This window comes from Pseudonaja textilis, chromosome 3 (genome assembly GCF_049901715.1).
Source record: "Pseudonaja textilis isolate UNSWEBS1 chromosome 3, rPseTex1.2, whole genome shotgun sequence".
NCBI lineage: Eukaryota > Metazoa > Chordata > Lepidosauria > Squamata > Elapidae > Pseudonaja > Pseudonaja textilis.
Window position 1 is genome coordinate 163,032,329 of NC_141992.1, and position 21,887 is coordinate 163,054,215.

The 21,887-nt window shown below is 34.3% G+C and overlaps 1 protein-coding gene across 2 annotated transcripts in view; it reads right to left on the reverse strand.

The window, feature by feature from the left end:
* The window catches only part of TOX (thymocyte selection associated high mobility group box), a 215,380-nt gene extending 197,450 nt beyond the window's left edge, over positions 1 to 17,930 (reverse strand). The window contains exon 1 of one of the 2 annotated variants that reach the window (XM_026706175.2): positions 17,182 to 17,930. In XM_026706175.2, the coding sequence (XP_026561960.1) occupies positions 17,182 to 17,295 (114 nt within the window). In that variant the 5' untranslated portion in view covers positions 17,296 to 17,930. The remainder of the gene's footprint in view (positions 1 to 17,181) is intronic. The other variant, XM_087931273.1, reaches the window with a different exon arrangement.
* Between the last annotated feature and the right edge of the window lie 3,957 nt (positions 17,931 to 21,887).

The window sequence follows — 21,887 nt, forward strand, 5'->3', positions numbered from 1 at the left end:
TAGTGCATGTATATTTTTAATTTATTGTTGAATCCTGACAACTGCTTGGACAAATCTTTGCATTTTTTAAGGAAAGTTTTTCAGAAGTAATTTCAACGTGCATGTTTCTTAGGGCTGATGGAAAGTGACTAGCCAAAGGACTCCCAGCTAGCTTTGTGCCTAAAACAGTATTAGAATTTATAGTCTCCTAGTTTCTAGCCTGGTTCTCTATTTTATCTTTGCATACTGCAAATAATAGAGTGGGATTTTTAAGTGCCACAACTCAGTTACCAACTAACATCTTTGCTCTTTTTCTAAATGTTATATAACATTGGCAGTTGCATTGGTATAGCAAATATTTTTTGCATACAATTTTGTATGTTTTATCCAATTCTATGCAGAGGTTCCCTAGGGCCTGAAATTTTTTTTAAGGATTCATCCAGGTTGAGAAAGGCAACAATAGACAAACACCCTTTCTCACTATCTTGAATTACTCATATGGTTTCCTGAGAACATCTGTAGTCAGTCTAAGGGAAGAAAGACCTGCTGGATTAGATAGATTTTAATCCCAGATAATTTTATGTAAAGTTTTGGCATTATATTTTGGGCAATTTTACTTCCTTTTAAGACAAAAAAATTCTTATTACTTAAAATGAAGTGGTTTAATGAAGTGGATTTCTTTAATTGTACCACATGTTAACTAAGCTAAATTTTTTACTTTATTTTAAATCCAGTTATCTAAATAGAATATAGGTCAAATTTTTCAAATCAAATGATATAACTATCTTCTGATATTTTCTATTAGAAATTTTACAATGATATGATTGAATAATATGAATAATCAAACTATTTTCAATGTATTTAGATTGCTTTAACATAAATACATCAGCTGAGAAATTTATTCTAAACAATTCAATTTCTTTTTCAAGGAAAATATTTTAATTGGTTCTTTTTGTGCTTGACCCATAAAGATACAAAATTAAATGCAGGCAGTGAATTTACTAACTCCATGAAATACACACATGATATACAATTAAAATTTCTATTCACATCCTTACAAGGCCGTCACTCAAGAGAACAGTCTTTTTGACAACATTCACTGAAGCGTACCAACTAACTGCCGAATGAAAGTTTAAACAGTAACAGTTTTGTTATCAGCAGGAAGAGATTTTTAAAAAAATCTAGATTGGTTAACTGTTAAAAAAAAAAGCAAAACATTTTGTTTAAACTATATGGGGGGATTAAAATTCAAAATTTAACATTATTGGTAATGTAGCCTATATATTACAAGACAGTTTATTTATATGTTTAAAATTTAACATATATTACATTTAATAATATTATGATAATATAATAGAAATATATAATTTATTTTTTCACTTTTAAAATAATTACTATTAAGCATTTTTATATAGAGGAAAATCAAGATTTTCAAATTTTTGTTCATATTTGTTCTAGAAAAGTTTTAAAATAGCAAAAGCTTATAGCTCTAATATTCTAAATGAATGTAAAATTTATCAATTCACTACCTGCTGATATTATTTTAAATAACATATTTTAGTTGAAGATGACCAGTACTATGATCAGACTTCATATGCCAAGACCAAAAGTTACATATTTCTAGTTGTAACGGTTGAGTAAATAATGCATCCTTCTAAATGCCTTTCTACCCATTGATGTGAAATTAATATATTAAAAGTTTGCATGATTGTTGCCTGTTGATATATATATATATCTCAAAGCAATTGGCCCCAGATCAGAGTTCTGCTAAATTAATGTGTAAAAATCGTGAAAATTTGCTTCTGAGATATCAGTCAGTGACTCAGGTGGAAATCAAATCCATCTTGAATTATAAACAATCATTACAAGCTGCCTTCAAAATAAATGCTGCATTCTGAAAGTATCACATCTGATTAAACAATAATTTTGCACCACTAGAATGGAGAGATACTTGGATAACTTAGCTGTGGTCATCTGTAATGTTCTGTCAACAGTCCCTTGAGAGATAATGTAAAATGCAAATTCCACATGAATACATTCTAAAAGCTATCTGCAGTCTTACATGAGATAGTTTAGAACCAAAACTGTTGAACCTAGGGAACATACAATTTAACTAATCTGCTGTTATTTTATATTACTGACAGCCTTAAAAATAAGAACAATCTTTCTTTTTGGAATTTTCCTATTACTCTTTCTTCACTTCTGTCTAAAGCATTTCTTGTGCTTTGCATTTCACATAAAATCTCTCTTTTGTCAGTCCTTTTGTTGGTGAAAAATTGGCAGCAGTCCAAATTCAAAGTACTCCTATTCATTTACTGACCATTAAACCAATGTCATTCTAGTTCACATCAGCCAAGGAGCTAAGCTCTAAAAAACATAAAAGCCTTGCTTCCCCACTGACGAATAATGTGTATATTTTTACAGAGCTTAAACCTTAATGCTTTGCCTGAAACTAACAATACACTATATCTTATCATTCCTTTTTCACAAGCAAGCAGCTGCTGAAACGCTTGCCACTTCAAAATATCAATTGCTTGCCAGAGTTGTCCTCAACACACCCTGTCAAACTCATGTATATTGTGCAATGAAAATGCAGCAATGAAAGCTAGAAATTGTGTCAAATTCTGCTGAAGGGGAATGATGTGCAAAGAACAATGTATGACAACCGTAGAGACCACAAACAATGGCAATGGGGCCAGACACTACATATATCACAACTGTGCCTGCACATATTTTATTGCTGGCATTATATATTTAAAGCATGACAAATGAACTGTTGTATGCTATGTACATCACAAATAAAAGTCCTCCAGTTAAGTCAGGCTTTTCTCATTTCTCTTGATGACAGAAGCACTGCTGAATCTCTCAGCTCCCTGAACATTTATTTCCAAATCAAAACAGGATAGGGAAAATGCAAGGTTATCAAAATGAATAACAGAAAACACAAGACAATAGCACATGATATGAAAATGAGATTTTGTTCAGTTGCTTCTCTCCAAGGAGACATAACCAGAATGTTAGGCTATGGAAGAGGGACTGGGGGATGGAGTATCACTGTGCCCATAAATTACAGTATACCTAATTTCAATGCAGATAAGTGCTGCCTATTGATTTGCATGTTTCCTAGGCAAAATGGAAATCCCATGTGAATCCTCCTTGTCTGAAGAAAATATATTTTATAAAGCCTTTATGAATACAGCCATCCCCACCAAAATGATATGTGAGCAATAAGGAGGTTAGTGGCATAGCAGAATGCACTAAGTCAAAACCACTGTAAGCATGACCATGTGTTTAAGTCCAGATAGAAGACAATCCAGATTGTCTTCAAATCTGAAGCCCACAGACTTTCTCTTATCTTAAACAAATCCACTTAAAATTTAGCATTTCCACCAAGCACTGTATTTAATTGCACCATAGACAAACCAATGTACACAAATGCTTAACAGATAATAGAGTAGCAGAATTTAATAGTAATAAAGGATTCGCTACAATATACATTAAGTTGTTTACTGAATAACCGAGGTGTTAAAAACTATGTCACCCAAGAAACTATGTATATAGTTAACTAAAATGAACAAATATGCTCTTGAAGTGTTAATAAATATTTTGGAAAGAAAATACCTATTTTAGGAGCTTGGAGGTGATGACCTTTGCTGTGTTTATTAGTGTGATAATTATGCATTATTAACACATAGCAGCTGTACCTGAACTGCTGCCACAAACTTAATAGCCTTTTATAGCCATCAGGGGAGTGAGATAGGAGGCTTTTATTAACCACTAGAGACGATTAGCACATTATGCAAACTTCAGTAGGCAAATTATCTGTTATTGAAATATAATGTTTGTTATAACCAATTATCAACATGATTTTTTTAAATGAAAACTTTTCTAGAACAAAATTAACAAGTTCATTATTGGCCAATCAGTTATGGGTTGAAAATTTCTAAAAGATTTACTCTTTGCTCTTGTTCCACTTAAACAATCTGCTTGAATATCTATAGCTCCAACTAGAATCTAATGCCACATTTCAGACTTCTACTTCATGAATATTAATCTCCAGAATATAAAACCAAAGATAAAATGAAACATTTCTAACATAATTAACTGTCCTCATTAATGAGCAAAGAACCTGGTGTTTCTAACGCACATTTCCATTAACGATGCAAGTAGGCCTTGAAAGATTAGTGCTGCAATAAATTTTCAAAAGTTAACTTGGAAAATAACAGCATAATTTATTTCCAAAGAGCTTAATTTTTGGACAGATTATCCTATTATTCTTAGCAACTGAATAGAGCATTGAGAGTCCATTATGAGCAGTCTTTTATGCCCCAGTAGAAAGAAATTAACACAATATATATAATTAACTTTGATATTAAGCTCTGCTATCTATAAGTATCTCCAACTAATTTTAATTATTACATTTGCTGAACATAATATGTACCTTTTCTCTGTTCCAGAATTATTTTCCTTTTTCAGCATTCCAATTTAAGGCTGATCTGTGAAATTTCATCTTCTACACTTACACTCTGCTCTTCAAAGAAAAGGAAGTCAATAAAATCATTTTTGGACCAAACCAGATTTGGCATGTTTTATAACATGCAAACCTCTGTGTAAGAAAAATAGCCCAGGTTCAGAATGGTTAGCTGTATTGCTAACTCTGTAAAAGTTTGTATTATATATATAATTATAATATATTCAGAGAATCAGTCTGGTGCAGTGATTAAAGTGTCAGACTAGAAACCGGAAGACCATGAATTCCAGTCCTGCCCTGGGCACAAAGCCAATTGGGTGATCTTGAGCCAGTCACTCTTTCCTAGCCCTAGGCAGCAGGCAACAGCAAACCAATTCTAAAAAAAAATTGCCAAAAAAACTGCAGGGACTTGTCGAGCAAGTCTCCAAGAATCAGATACAAATGAACAAAAGAAGAAAAAGTAAATATATTCTCATAATTTAAAACTTAAAAGAAAAAAAGAAACAATGCCATGGGAAACAAAATATATAATCTCATTAAAATTCAAAGAAAGGGGACCTAGTCTATTTTCTCATTCTGAAGCACAGAAAGAGAAGATGGGTGGTTTCACTGATCTCATAATAAAAACTTCCAGATCACTGATAAGTAAGAAAGAAAGAGGGAAACATAGTCCTCTCATTCTTTTTTTCTCACCAGATAATAGGAAGAATATACATTATTGCATATTTATTCTTTCTTGGGATCCCACCTCCAAGTTAAGAATAGTAGTAGATAGTAGAAACATTATATTCTCCCTAATTCACAACAGAACAGTCTAGAAGCCTAAAAAATTGAATTGAGACTTATTATATTTGGATTATGCTTTATGTCAACAAATGGATCAACCGTTGTAAGAGAAGAAAAAATGCCGGTTGTACTACAAGATATTACACACCTTATTATAACATGGCAATTCAAAAGAGAAACATTGTGTATAGCATGGTCAAGTCCTCTTACACAGGAAATCCATTTTCTTAATATTGCTTTTCCTGACACACAAATAATGAACATTTTTACTATTACCAGTTTCCTTTATTTAAAAAAAAATGACAAGACTTCCGTTTTTCTATATTTGGTGTACATACTGCAAAGCTCATAACATAAACTGCAGCAACATTGAACATATCCATTATAGAATTATGTATATATCTTTCATATACATTAGAATAAATGTGTAATAGAATAAATGCTTCTGTAGCATTTTCTTTATCAACTCACCTGCTGTGCCAAAATTGTGGTACGATCTGCACCATAACAGTTGTTACCACATGACATTTATTGACTTCATTTGCTGCCACTCCTAAATGTATGACTTAGACAGAGGTGCAATTGTAGATGTTCAATGAAATGCAAAGGTATCCCTGAAGAACCAGTTTGGTCAAGGTGCTGGCCTAGAAATCAGGAGATTCTGAGACTCTTGTTAGTCATGAAAGCCAGCTGGGTGACCTTGGGCCAGTCATTCTCTCTCAATCAAACCCACCTCATGGGATTGTAGAAAAAAAAGGAGTGAGAAGATTTAAGTATGTTCACCATCTTGAGTTATTAAAAATAATAATAAAGGCATAAAATAAATATTATTAGAAACAGGCATAAAAGAATGACATAATATTATTTGCATTTGAAGCAGATATCAATCAGAGTTCTTTGTGGAGATTGATTATATTATATTTTTCTTATAGTTAATAAGAAAAATCAAATTGACATTAGAGCTATTAAAGAAACGTTCTTTTGGCAGCAACACATAGTGTAGTCAAAATAAAAATAAACCAAACTTCAACAACAAGAGAGATTAGAGAAAGGAGGTAAAACACAGCTTCTGGAATTCTTTCCAATACTTAAAAACTATTTTGCCATGGGTCACACGACTAGGAAGAAAGGACTCTTACAATGGAAGACTTGGCAATTTCCTTTCCCATAGGAGCTTACATTTTCAACATCTTATATGGATTTTTTTCCTTTAAAATCTCCAGCTATGTAGAGTTGTAATTGCAGGAATGTTCCAATCTCGGATGGCAAACCTCAGATAAAGAATGTTTCCAAGCAAATACAAGTCAGGCAAACAAAGTCACTAATCTAAAGGAGGATTAGAGAGAGGAAGTAAACATATGTTAGACTTTAACTAGAGATAATTAATTGTATTAATTACTGTGCTAAACAGTAACAAAAGTTAAGCAGTAACTAAAGTTAACCAGTGATGGAGGATAACTAAAAATGTGTATAAATGCAAGACTAGACTCCAATAAAGATCATCATGATTCAGTTGTTCATGATCAAACAACTCAACTGCCTCGTCATTACAACACAGCTAGTTCCAGCCATTAACTCAGTGTTCTTTAGATGACTTCTCTCCAAAAGCCCAAATAAGTTCTGTTCTGTTTTCAGATAATTATTCTGCTGAGGAAATGGACTAGAGTCCCAGCCCCCATTCCAACATAAGAAAAAGTTTTAAAAATTATTTTTTTAAATGATTCTTTAAGAGCCCAGAAGAAACAGTAAGCCTTGAGTTGACATCTCATCCAGATTCCCAAAACATAGTAGATTTTGAAAAAACTTGGTCTACTGTTTGAACATAGTGGATTTGTATGATCTATGTGATAAATAAATTAATGAACAAACAAATAATAAACAAATAACAAAACACTTCAGTTTAATAAGCTATATATTGAGCAAAAGAATAAGAAGCTTAGACCCAGAAAGTTGCATAGGTGAAGGAGCTAACAGATAAGAAATGAAGTAACAATTAAATATTTAATTGTATTGATTACATTTTAATAATAACCTAATTATATGATTTACATTGCTTATAAAAGGCAGAGTATACTAAATCAAAACATAAATTAAACAGTAAATTCACAAAAGTAAAACCCAAAGAAAATAACATATTCATAATATATTTTTGAGGCATTGTTTAATAAAGTCCTCTGAAAGGGTTCCACTGTTTTCCATAAATTCAACAGAGGTGAGGCTATTTTTACTTGTAGAGAGGCTTTTCCACAATTGCAGGACTATGACGCAGTAACAATCCAAAATCTGGACTCTGTTTCTGGATTTACAGTAGTGATGAATTCGAAGTCATTTTTCTCCAAGATGTCCCAAAGGTGATTTTTCCATACTTTCCCCTCTGCCCAAAGATCTTTGCTTTAGAAATATGTTCACAACTGAAAATGTGAGGGAAAGACAGGTGGAAAATTGTCCAAACAAATTTGACCAGGAAACAAAAGACATCACAGTAAAGATTCTAACATATAGTCATGCTAGCTGGGAATTATAAGAACTGGGAACCAATGGCCACAATGAAATATAAGCTTAGAATCAGGTGGTCAAAAGTATGCAAAAAAGGCTTATTGTGCTGACCTGAAAACGAGAGGGAGAAAATAAAACTGTTAAGCAATTAATTAAAGAAGGCATTGAAGGAAGCTTAATAATGATGCAACAATGGAAAAATGATTGAAAAAATAAAAAGCAGTGCAGCACAATAATAAGGTGGCAAATGCTTGAAAAAACATGTAATTATGTGTACAATATATTTTATCTGATTGACTGATTATCTATTTAGACCACCCGGTAATGGAAGTGCTCTGTCTACAACTAAATTAGAAATGATCAAGATAAAATGAAACTAGCACAGTGGAAGTAACAAGATCTTCAAAGTTTCACTAACAAAATATGTGTCCAAGAGGGCATTTTGATTGATTGTGCATCATGGATTATAATGTCCACGTTGGGGAGACTCATTTGATGACCATATTTTGGATTTTCTAACTACACTTGGAAGAAGATATTATATAATGATCCTTGAACCCAGATAACTAAATATGGACAGTGATTCTCTTTAGGTAACTCTTTGAATGATTGTAAATATTTGATATGGAACCCAAATGATTTAGCAGAAGAAGCATGTGACAAAATACTGACAAATAATGACCTTTTTCATTTAAATCAGTAATCTGTTTTAGATTACCAGAAGTTTTTAAAATATTTTAAAAACAGAACCATGTGTTACAAATTATTAAATTAAATTACAAGCTAGCAGAATATCTGCTACCAATAACTCAACTGTAAAAATTTGTTTTGATCCAGGCAAGACCAAAATTTGTTTTATCATCCTAAACTACTCTAAACCAAGGTCACCCATGTCTTTTTTGAAAATTATGGACACAAATGTACATCTTAACTGTCAACTTAATCTTTAGGAGTCCAGAATTAACTGAATACTACTTTACTGGCCATATCAATCAAATATAAGCAGTATCTTCGTCTTATCTTGACTGAGCTTCTTTGTTTCCAATTCATTCCACTACCATGACCAATCGTGATTTCAGAAGATCAACCACTTCAGTTATATTGCATGAAAAGAAAATAAAGAAGAGACTGCTATTTGTAGATTGGTGACACAACCATTAACATTCCTTAATAAATTTTCCAATATTTTCTACATGTATTTCAAAGACTGCAGATATTATTAATCCTTTTATTATACTGGCATATATGCAGACAAAAAATGTGATAGCATAGGCAAGGTAGAATGATAACAGTAGTCAAGATTATGAATTATGGACAAGCAAAAGAGGAAAAGAAAGAGGAAAGCAATTAATTTAGATACTGCATATCTAAACCTCAATATCTGACATATTCTTTCCTATTTTTAAATTAAAACAATTTAAAAACCCTAATAAAACCAATTTTAGGAATTATATACAGAGACAATTCAAACAAGATACACCAAAAATTATTATTTAATCAGAATATCATCTTTGAAAATCTCTCTATCAGCCTAATTAATCTCTAAAATCTATAGAACTTAGAAATCTAACTCTACAGAAGAAAAAAATAATAGTTCCTTAACTTTTCTAAAATTTATCTCAGCTTTTGTCCAGGAACTCAAGGCATTATGCCTACACTTCTTTCTCCATTTTTCCTACAACTTTCCTGTGGAATAGGTTGATTTGAGACTGGCCTAAAGTTATTCAGTGAAGTAGAATTGGATTTGAACTTTGGCCACACCACTCAGACTTTAACTGCAATCAGAACCAGACAAATATAATATAGCAGTTTAAAGATGAGTGAGATTCTTCAAAGGCCCTGTATATATAATACATACAGGTAATGCTCAAATTACGACCACAACTGAGCCAAAAAATTTCTGTTCCTGAGACATTTGTTAAGTGAACTTTGGCCCATTTTACAACCTTTCTTGCCATGATTTTTAATTGGATCACTGCAGTTGTTAAGTTAGTAACATGGCTGTTAAATGAATCTGACTTTTCCATTAGCTTTGCTTGCCAGAAGGTTACAAAAGGTGATCACATGATGCCAGGACATTACAATAATCATAAATATGAGTTGATTCAAGCATTTAAATTTTAATCGTGACCATGGAGATGCTACAATGGTCGTAAGTTTGAAAAACAATCATAAGTCACTTTGTTCAGTGCCATTGTAACTGAATGGCCACTAAATGAACTGTTCTGTATTTGACCCAATATTTCAGTCAAACATGAAAAAGAGGCAACAAATGTTATTAATTTCACTGACATAGAATTTTTTCAAGACTTTTGATGACACAATAAAAGAAAAACAAAAAGTTGAAGCAAAGAGGTTATCAAAAAGGAAACATAAATTTTACCAAATATGAAAAATTAACATAAACTAGCATCCAGAGAAATCTCATTCATACAAAAATCAGAGGCTTTAACAAAGAACTGATTTGTTTACTGATATTTACATTAAGAACCTGATTTTCCCAATGAAAAATTATTCCTTGGCAAACATGGAAATACAGAGGCATTATTTTGAGAGTGTGAGGAGAGCACATTTAATATTCCTTAATATCCCTAAGCAAAGATGGGACAAAATATAAAACTTTTCTGTAAAGTGATTCACTCCTGAGTAAGCTGATTAAGTTTTTACAAGCTTATGTTGGGCCACGAATATACTTTAAGGAATTTTGGTTTCTCACTAGAATAATATTGAGATCCTGATCCTAATCAGATAGGCCTTTGAAAGAATGCCTTAGAACCAGTAATTTATTAAAACATTTTGCATAGGTGTACCTTTAGTCAAAAGCCATCAGATATTACCAAAATTGCCACATTATTTTTTAAATTTGATAAAGATTACACTATTGGTAGCAGTGCACAGATGTGGCACAATAATTACAAAAAATAATCTGAGATATACTAAAATATTTTGTATAAGAAAATAAGACTATAAAGATGGCAAAATACTAAATCTATACAGCAAAAAATGATTTAAGTGCTTCCCCAAAACCAATTTGCAGTTTCTCACCATTCAGGAACTCCAAAAAGTTATGTTGATTTAGTCATATGCTACTAAATCACCTTTCCTAATTTAAAACAAGAGGAGGTGCTGACAGATAGAATAAGTGTTTTGTGGTAATAATTCATATGTAGCCTAACCTTAAAAAATTCATTTATTGCACACTTTCTGTCCCAATAATAGAGAAAAAAAAATCACAACTTCTTAGATCCATCCATTTAAAAAAATAGGTTCCACAAACATTACCGTATTTCCCCATGTATAAGCACCCCTTTGATAAGCCACCCCCAATTTTTGGACTGTGAAGTTTTGAAAAAATATTTTATTAGAGAAACAAGTTATGAAGAAAGAAAATTTACAAAGAAACAAAATTGACGTCTAGATCTACAACTTCGGTCATGACGCCAAGCGGTGCGGGCGACGCTAGCAATCTACGCATCGGAACGAGAGTAGGAACGAAGCATTCAGGCCGATGCCTAGCGTATGCATTTCTATCGCGTACTCGCACTCGTAATCGTATCATCACGTACAATTTTTACAAAAAGTATAGCATACTGCTGGAAAACCAGTTTATTCCTACTTTATTATTTTATGCATTTTCACGTATAAAAAGTGTACCTGCTTTGTATATGCCATCCCCCTACTTTTTGGGCTTGAAAATTTTGGAAAAAAGGGGTGGCTTATACATGGGGAAATACAGTATCACAAACTAAAATTTGCCCCAAATACTTGCATATTACAAATAAAGACCTGTATGTCTAATGTAGACTTCCTCATCTTGGCATCCTGATACAATGAAATTAAAACCCTCAATTCTCCTAAAGTATAGGAGGTTAACTATCTTCTCAGTGCAGTGAGCCATTTAATTCAGTAGGGAGGCTTGGAATTCTAGGGGGTTTATCCTAAGTCAAGTTGGAAAACTGTTCTATTTTAGTATTCGTAATGTTTCAAGGAGTTGGGGAAGAAATCCAAGGTTTTTCATATTTTTTTTAAGCCGATTGTCATCTTTCCACTCTTCAATCCTATCCAAACATATTGTTCACAGTATGTATTTTATAGTAATTTCCTTATTTTTATCCAATCTGAGCAAAAATATATAGTGTGTTTATGTAAAATGAGATTAAACGTAATTATACACATGAACTAAAAATTCAAAATTCACATTTAATTTCACATTTAAAATAATAAATGGAGACATAATTCAGATATATTTGGATTTTCACAAGATTATGGAAAACATACTAAAGATAACCAATTGATACTAAATCAGGGGTCTCAAACTCACATCACGGTGGCATCACATGACATATCAGGACACTTTTCCCCTTTGCTAAACTGGGCGTAGGCGTGGCCAGCGTCTGATGCATCTGGCCCATGGGCCGTGAATTAAACAGACTTAAGTCCTACTAAATTCAGCGGGATTTACTTCCAACTAGTATGTTTATCAGTTCATATTAACTGTATGATGATAATTAATTGATTCAGTATATTAATGATAACAAAGAAAATGTTTGAAATATTGTTTATGTATATGTCACATTATTTTAGTTAAGTTTCTTTCTCTTTCATATGAAAGACAAGGCCTCTCTATAAAATGATACATGACGTCCTCAGCTTGTATATTATATATTAATAATAATAAAAATTATATAAATGTTATCTACAGTTTGAAACAACTATAAACCAATTATATTTTGAAAACCACAGTGAAAAGAAACAACAAATTTACTAACTTAAAAAATTGTATTAAAGTATTTTACAGTTCAATATCAACCCAGCAGTAAAAACATTCAAGTACACAGAAATTTTCTAATAAACAAAAATAGAATTTTTTTAAAAATGTATAATATTCTCTTCTAAGATATTAGTTTAAGCAGTAAAAACAGAAATAATCCAATATTTATTTTAATGTATGCATCCTCTTTTACACAGATGCTGATATCTCTTAAAATAAAAAATGCATTTTAGAATCTTTTCAGAAAAATACAATATTTCAATAAAAGTAATGAAGTTGAGCAAATAAAGCACCAGGCAAGGAAAATTATGCTTGTAATAAATGAATTTCTAGGACAACTTGTAAACAGCAACATCTACAATTTAGTTTGGGGCATGTACAACATTAACATTAGAAAACTAACACTTTCCTATCAAAAATCATTTTAGTTGATAGTAGAAAATAATCTTGTAACAGAATAATAAAGCTCTATTATAGATTTGTTCTCAAACAGTAATTAGAAAGTTGTAAAATGTGGTTTATACATGTACTCTGTCTTAACTGTTCCCTTGTTTCTTGTTCCCATTTTGTTTGTTTAGGATATGTTCTCTCTCTTTGATACATGTATCAGCTTGGGGTTTTTTTCACCTGACAAGTTAACTGTATACCAGCTGTGGGCTTTTTTTACTTTTAAGGAAGAGATTTCAGAAAATAAGTCCATACATAATTTTGCCAGGCTACCTACTAGAAGCAATAAAGCCCTTCCTTTTCTTGGCATAAGTCAGCATGCCTCTTATTATCCATGTCAAAACAAACTTAGATTAAAGCAAATCCTTCATATATCAGCAATGTTGAAAATAATGGCAACTGACAAAAATCATAAGCAAACATCTTTCCATACAAGAATTTATCAAAACAGTGGCTAGACAGGATAAGAACATATCTTTATGGGAATATATTTAAACTGAAAACAGGACATCTCTAAACAGCAAAAAAAAAAAAAAAAAACCTAGGAAATGTTTATAAAAGTGATCCCAGAATGTGTATGTACCACAGGTTATTTTCCAAAAATGCCCTGTTCGTGTATCTCCTAGTTAGAGGGTCACCAACTCTCCTCTAAGTTTCAGAGATGAACCATAACACCTTAAGTCTAAATCTGTTTATCTGGCCTATGCGCTTCACTATATTATTTCAAAGACTGATCTATATACAGCCACCATTCACTCTATTTGTATAAAGGATACCTCACACAGTTGCCATAACCAACATTGTTTGCATTGTTCTTTCACTTTTCTCCCTCTGAGTTTAGCTGGAGAAAGAAACATGATCTCAGGCACTATGTCAAAGCATGCTATACTGCAAGCGAAAACACAGCAATCACCAATTAAAATGTTTAAGACATCATTTTAAAGAAAGTGTCTTTATAATCTTTTGAAACAAAGCTAGCTAATGGTAAGGGAAATAAAAAAAAGCCCTATATTTGGGAGTTTGTAAAATAGTTATGAATCCTAATTCTTTACAACCAGTATGACAGGCACAAATCTACATAATAACAGTTCTTAGATTATGTATGATGTTTGAAATATTATATAGCAAAGGACATGTTTGCTAAGACCACTAATAAAAGTTATGCTGATTACCTGGCAGTATTTCTGACATGTTTAGCTTTATTTATTTTTCACCCACACTGTAGAGCAACTCCACTAACATAAATGGAATTACTCTAACATAAAAGCAGCCTCTAATGGCAATAACCAAATCAAATTAATATTTACCTTACCTTCTATAATCAGTACAGATGAAAGAAATTGTGAACTTGCTTACAAGAGCATGTCAAAATTCTGCTGATTCAAATATTTTCCCCCTGAAATAAAAATGTTTCTAGCATTCTGGGATACAAGTTGGCCTTTTTATCTGCATTCATCAAAGCTGTTGAAGGGAATGCAACATTACAAAAAAGACTCCAGCAGCAGTAATGAAGGATGACTAAATTATGTGTATTTCTGCAGCCAGGAAAAACAAGAGACAAAGTTTAGACTTTATTACAACTGTAATCAGCTAGATTGATTGAGACTAGGAGAATGCAAGAAAATTAGATGCTCAGTCAACAAATGCCTCATAGGGGCCCAGGCAGCAAAGCTATCCTAAGTTCATTTAGGATAATCAATGGTCATTGGCATAGCAGCTTGACAGAGATATCTATCTATTGCTTAAAGAATGTTGTCTGGTGAGAAACATTCCTAGCATATCACTCCTGAGTTTTAAAAGGAAGGAGTGTAGAATTTTTGACATCTATTGTCTATCTTGATTGGGTTAAAAAGAATGCATAGTCAAAGAAAAAGTTTGTTCCTTTTTGTGAGCAGTTTTAACAATTAATATAAAAAAGCTGATTGGAAAAAGAAAATGAAAGGAACTGTGCAAAGGATTTTTAAATGTATCCACCCAAAATGATTTAAAACCCTTAATTAGAAAATGATTTCATATATCAACTTAATTCCTGATTTTCCAAAGCATTTAACTTTTAAATTAAATCTGGACTACCATCCCGAGTATGATGGGCAAAATATGTATTCAAGTCATTACCTTCTTTCTGAAGCTTTAAATCACTGGTAGAATTAATAACTGTTCAGTTTTCACTGCCAAATGGTTCTTCAGGCCCTTTGGTACTTAAGACATTAATTCTACTTAATACTTCTTTATTTCTGAGCATGGAAAGCTTACCACTCAGCATAAAAGATAACAGTGATAAGTCACAGGGTGAAAGTAGTTTTATAATTATCATTACTGTGTACTTAAAAGAGCCTTAGCACACAAACAGCCTTGCATATGGGGGAGGAGAGTAGTCCTGCTATCACTTCTTTTCCAGAGTAGCACACCTAGAGAAAACTTTTACAGGAAGAGTTTTATTTGATCTTAATCAAGAACCACATTCTACATCCAGTCACTGAACACAAAGCTGTCGATGATATCTTTTGTGTCACTGCTGTCCAGATTTCACTTTAGAAAATCAAAGGGATAAAATAAGTCTCTTGTTATCTTCAGGGATAGAAACGAATAATATACAATATGACTGACCCATGAGCTCATGCTAGAGATTTCCTGAAGGGTGAAGAGTTTAATGATAGAACTGCAATATCATCTATTTGTAAAACAAGCATAAATCAGAAGTTGTCATATTTCGCACAGCATATCTTGAATATCTGAAACACTTGAAATACATGCATACACCAATGCTGAGAGACAGCACTTAACAGTAGATTCCCACCCCACCCCCGCCATCTTTTCCAGTGAATAAACATACTTCTCCAGAATGTTGATCACCTATATCTTTATAAACAATTAAAACCAAGGAAAAACCTAGCATTGGTCAGGCATATGAGTATAGGCACAAATACATCTGATAATACTTGTAGAAGCACCAACCTTCCATAACAAGTTCTTAAACAAAGCCCAACTGACATCCAGGATTAAATAAATCCTCTTGCCAATACTTGTTCTCTTGCTTTATGAGGTGCATTTCAAGTACTGATTGTGAAAGCTGACCAATGTTTTCCTCTGGCCAGTGTTGCCCATGGGGATCAGAGGGAACAAGGTGGAAATTCATGTTATTCATAAAAGAGCAACTAGGTAAACATAACCAAAGGAAGAACTTATGTGGAAAGTAGTCTATGATTCTGGCTTTTATTTTTGTACGTAAATATTAATGACAAAGAACGACTACACAAAAGAACCCTTAAGGTTCAGTTCTATCAGTAGCAACTTGGAATTAAGTATCAAGTAGGACTTACTTCTGAGTAGATAGAGATAGCATGGCCTTGACAGAACTTTAGACTTGTTTTCCTGCTGCTCTGACAATGCCTTCAACTCTACTCCTTACCCAGCAGCCCACATAACAGAAGGAAAAAGGCTTTTGTGTTTGACAGTGTTCCCAAATTGTATTAGTATATAGGAGGATGAACACCTTAATTCTGGACTAACTCCTCCAGACCTTCAAAGGCAAACATTTCAACTCTTCTGATTTTTAAAACTCTAATTCCCCTTTCACCAAACTCCTTGGTCTCACGAACCAAATGCTTTGTCATTCTTGCCTCAGTGGCTGAAAGCAGAGTTAAGAACTGTTTATTTGGGGGACGGAGGTGAATTTAAATCTCCCTCCCCGCAATGTTTCCACTATATACAGAAGTACGAGTTAGCAGAGACTTTCAACTTGAGATCCTAGAGTTATTTCCTCCCGAGGAAGCTTCCTTCCACTGCTGTGGAACTTACAAGTAAGGGTCAGAACTCAGAGACGGTCAATCCTTCCCCAACAATCATCTGCCCACACACCCCTACCCCTCACCCTTTTCCAGGATTGTATTTTAGAAGCACTCAGGCTAACGGTGCAAGAAACGAAGGGAAGGCGATTACTTTTGCAACGCGCCCACACGCCTCCCCGCCCCCCCCCCCAAGCATGCAATAGGTCGCCCACAATATAAAGACGGGACCAGAAAGGAAGCGCTTCGCTTTTCCATCTCCCCTTAAAATAAAGGCGTGCCAGCCAAACGACGTTGGCGCTTCTCTTGAGGGTTTCGCTCAAATGCGCAACCTGCCGAGCCTGAGGTCTCTCTTTCGAGCCTCAGCCATCTGCCCAACCACCCAGCTTCCCGGGGAACTGGGGGAGGGGGGGGGATAGTGTTGTAGAGAGAAAACGCAAAATCACCTTGTTGCAGTAGTAGGGGTCCAAGCAAGGCGAAGGTCCCAGACAGGGGGTATCAGGAGCGGCGCCCGACTGAGGTGGTGCTGGTGGCGGTGGCGAATAAAATCTTACGTCCATTGCCCTAAAACATCAAGCAAACTCCTCGGCTTCCCTCTTTGTGCTTATACTCAAGCAAAAGCAAAACGCGGAAAAGCTCCCGCTCCCCTCAAAGGCTGAGATGCCTGAGTTTAGAAGAAGCAAAAGAAGCACCCTGCCTGCCTCTCACATCCGTTTATGGTTTGCAAGCAGAAGAAAGAGGGGGAGCAAAACTCTTCCGAAAAGCTCCGTTCTCGTCTGCCGAGGGCTGCGAAAGGGGCAGTCAAAGTCCCAGCTTTTCTCCTATGGCAGGGCAGGTAACTTCAAGTTCTGGTCTCCCCTCCCACGCCACTTGGCAGAGCCCAGGCGCAAGGCTCTCCGTTGCCTGCCTTGGGAGAGTTCGGCGCTTTTTTTGCGCTCTTTTCCCTCTGCCTCTTGGGCTGGCGGGCTGGCTGGCTTGCTCCTCTTCTTATCTCCCGCTCCCCTTTCTTTGCAACAGCTTTATTTCTGCAAACAGCGCTCTACCTAGAAGAGTAAAGAAAGAGGATTAAAGCTCCCGTCGAGATGATGCGGGATGAGGCGAGGCAGAGATCCGGTTCTGGAACGGCTGATCCACGTCTCTGAGAGCAGGGTAGACAGGAAAGATTCAGCGTACGCTGCCGCTGCTTTGCTCCGACTGTGTTTCACACAAAGGAGCACGCAAATCCAGAGCCATTTGCTGCTTGCTCGGAGCGCGCGGGGCGAACGCAGATAGGGGGCGCTCCAACAAGCATCGTCCAGGCCTTCTTTCCTCCCGTTCTCCATCACTCTTACCCCCTGCTAGTTACTATGGTACCATCTCAGCAAAACTCTTCTATAATGAATAAAGAAAGGGATGTAAAGAAGAAAGAATGAACTACAGAGGGAAATATGAGGAAAGAGAGAAAATAAAATAAAGGAATATAGTTTCAAGATGGTTGGAGCTGGTTTGAGTATCCATAACTTCGGCTTTCAACTTTTCTATGTGTACACTTACATTACAGAGGGAAGATCCACTTGCAAGTGTGCAAAGTGATAAAGTGTGCAAAGTGATAAATGAGATGCTTTGCATGAAGGCCAAGTTAAATCCCTGGTATCTTCAGTTATCTAAAAATAGATAAAGATTTCCATCTCTCTGCCTAAAACCTTTAATCAGTCATTATTTGGGGGTGGTCTGATAACAGATAATTAGAGTTGGAAGAGACCTTATAGGCCATCTAGTCCAGCCCCTCGCCCAAACGGGGGACCCTACACCATTTCTGACAAATGGCAGCCAATCTCTTCTTGAAAGTCTCAAGTGATGGTGCTCCCACAACTTCCGAGAGCAAACTGTTCTATTGGTTGATTGTTCTCACTTCAAAAAATGTGGTATGCATCTCATGAAGTGTTTTCCTACATGAAAGGTAGGATAAGTATTTCTGGGATTCATTAACTTCCCACATATTAGAAAACAGTATGAGTAGAAGGTGCACTGATAATAAGATTATACAGAATAGTTAATAATGGCCACTTGAAATCTTCCAAAGAATAATGACTGTTTAAAAAAGCAACTGGAATGTGTTTTTGTATGCAAATGAGATTCCCTTACGAGTGCCAGAAAACTGTGACATAACTATTTCATAGACAGAGTAGCATCTACAAGAACAGATGCAGAAAGGAGAAAGGACATAGAAACTTCTATTTCACGGTTGTCAAATTCACACCATCACATTGCCGTCACAAACACTTAAAAGTTCCAGAAAGTTCCAGATAAATATTGTATGGAGAATTCCTATTTAAAGAGATATCTGCATCAAAGAAATTCAACAATTTTGGTTAATTGAGTACAAAATTCAATACAGCTAGAATAGATAGAGCTAGAATTGCCTGTTATACGTGGCGTTGATCAATCTTCCCTATTTAAATCATGATGTCATAAACATACTTTACAGGAATTCCCTTTGGGATATATCATACTCCCCAAAACAATGTAAAATGCTTCTACATAGACTCTTTACATGCTGTTTTAACTTTCATGACAGAAATGAGATATGCATGTAATAGAAAAATATATTCTAGAAGTCTATGTAATGGGAGAAGGCAATAATTCAATATTTAATTTTCTACAAATAATCTGTAATTATAATTCCTGAGAGGACTCTATTATGCCATGAGCGGAGAGGCAAGGAATGTTGCATGCCCCATCCCCTAGGGAGCTACACCTGGTGGGACTCAAAAGAAGGGCCTTCTCTGGTGGCTTTCTTTCTGGAACATTCTTCCCACAGAAATTAGAATGGCCCCTCTAACACTTATCTGGAAGGTGGGCCTGGGGAACGCAGAGTGGGAATGTAGCCTATTAAATAGCTCATATGATGTGTTGTCGCCAGGCGGTGGTGGGGGTGGGGGGTTATTTTATTATATATGATTCTCTATTAGTTTTATTGTTTTTATGTGGTGTTTTTATGTTTTTGTAAGCCCCCTGGAATGTGTGAATAGGCAGCAATATAAATCTCATACATTGGTAAATCATTATTGCTTAATGTATCAAAAAATCCTTATGGTCTTGAGATATAATTAGCACTAGCCAGCATATTAATTCTGTGTATGACTAATAGACCTGGGCAGAATTGCATGTCTATAACAGAAAATACATCTTAGGTATAATAAATGCAATGCATTCAAGAGTATGCTAATAGCAGGTGCAATTCTGTAATGGACATGCTTGCTAGGGTCATCAGGAAGTTATGTGTAATTGAAATTATAACTATAAATAAAAATTAAAACTGTTTTAGTAATTTTCTACAGATTGTTTTATCCAACTATATTTGGGTAGCTTATAGACTCCCTGCATGTCTGTATTAAAGAAACTTTATTGATTTAAAATTAAATTACTTGGCTCTATTTCAATAATTTCTTTAACTTAGCAGGTGTGGCATTTTAGATAGTTGAACTTCATACAGTACATATTGTATTTTCTAAATCAAACAATCAACCTATTTAATATGAGCTCTATACTGTTCACTTTACACATACTTTTGCTCTTTAAACAAAGCTCAAGAACAGGTAGATGTAGTTAAATTCAGACTGAAATCAGGAAACCCTGAATGAACTTGGATTTCACTGGACAATTTTTTTTTCATTTTTTTATTTCCTGAAAAACTTCTGATGATTATGATAAACGCCTTAAAACTGAACACAAATATTATTTCAGAATGACTGTATTACATAAGAACTTGAAAAATATGAAATTAACTTTTAACAACTATAATGTACAGCATTTAATCACATGTTTCTGACATGCTGCTTCCGTCATGCTGCATGAGTTCAACAGGTCTCAAATGCTGCTGATTTTTGTTTGTACTCAGTATCAAATATATGTTGCTACAGTGTTTAACAATAGTCAGCCAGCACTGATGGATTCCAGTTGCCCTGATAGTTTTTCCATTGTGGCAATGTCCTGGTGAGACCTTTCATCATGTTCATCACTCACTACACTTAGATTTTCGTGAAAGAAGTCCAAATGTGAATGCATAAAATGAATCTTCAGTGACATGTTGCACTTCATGGTCTTGTATTGTTTGTCAACCAACTGAATATTGTATTAAATTGGTTCTCTATAGAAAATTGTCAATGACATCCTTCAAAGATTTCCAGGAGATTTCTGGCCCCACTAACATATCTTTGATTTTTGAATTGATTTTTGAATTGCTTGTCATAAAAGTTTGTATCTCACATGTGGACCAATAAAAATGCCTTCCTTAATCTTGGCATAAGTTGCTCATAGAAACATCTGTCCTAAACTTCACTTTTCTTGTTCATCACTTTCACAAAAATTTTCATCAGTCTGAGTTTTCTGTGAAGCAGAGGCAAAAATACTTTTGTTGAGTCAACAAGTTTTTCCTGTTCTGGAACCAAATTCTTTTGGAGTGCTCATTTCTTTTTAATGTTATGAGTCTCTCTTGTGTGGCTCTCCCATTCACATATGTAACAACAGTACATGATATATATCCAAGCTGCATTCTAAACAGCAGAGCCACTACCTTTAGATCTTTACAGTTACTCCAATTGCACCTGGTGTACTGGATGTGCTACAACAACAGCATGTTTTTATATATTTCTTTCATATATGCAGCATAGCTAACAGCTTCTGAGCATGGACATTGCCATTGTGAAAACAGAAGATTTCCATAAAACAGTACATGATAGGTTAAATTACAGGTTATTCTCATGATTAACAGGCTCGGGGGGCCTTGATTTCTCCTCTGAGAGAACCATTTCTTTTTCTTGTTAAATACACTTTTATTTTTCACTACACCTTTTTTTTTGTAATGATGGGCTTCATTAAAATAATCTTAACTATCTAGAATTTGGGAATATCTGTTTTAACTGGATCAATTTAGGTGAGAAATGTATCCTTTTTTTAAAAGTGTGTACAAGATCACCTTTAAAACTGTAACTCACTGAGTCAGCATTGTAGAATACATCAACAACCCTGATAGCAATGAGGAAATAAAGTTTAACAAAATTGAGCAGTACACGATCAATTTCAGTATGAAGTATAAATTATAGGTAGGTATTCATTTTAAAATACAAAATAATAATTCATGATATTTCCATTAAGGTTTCAATATAAGAAA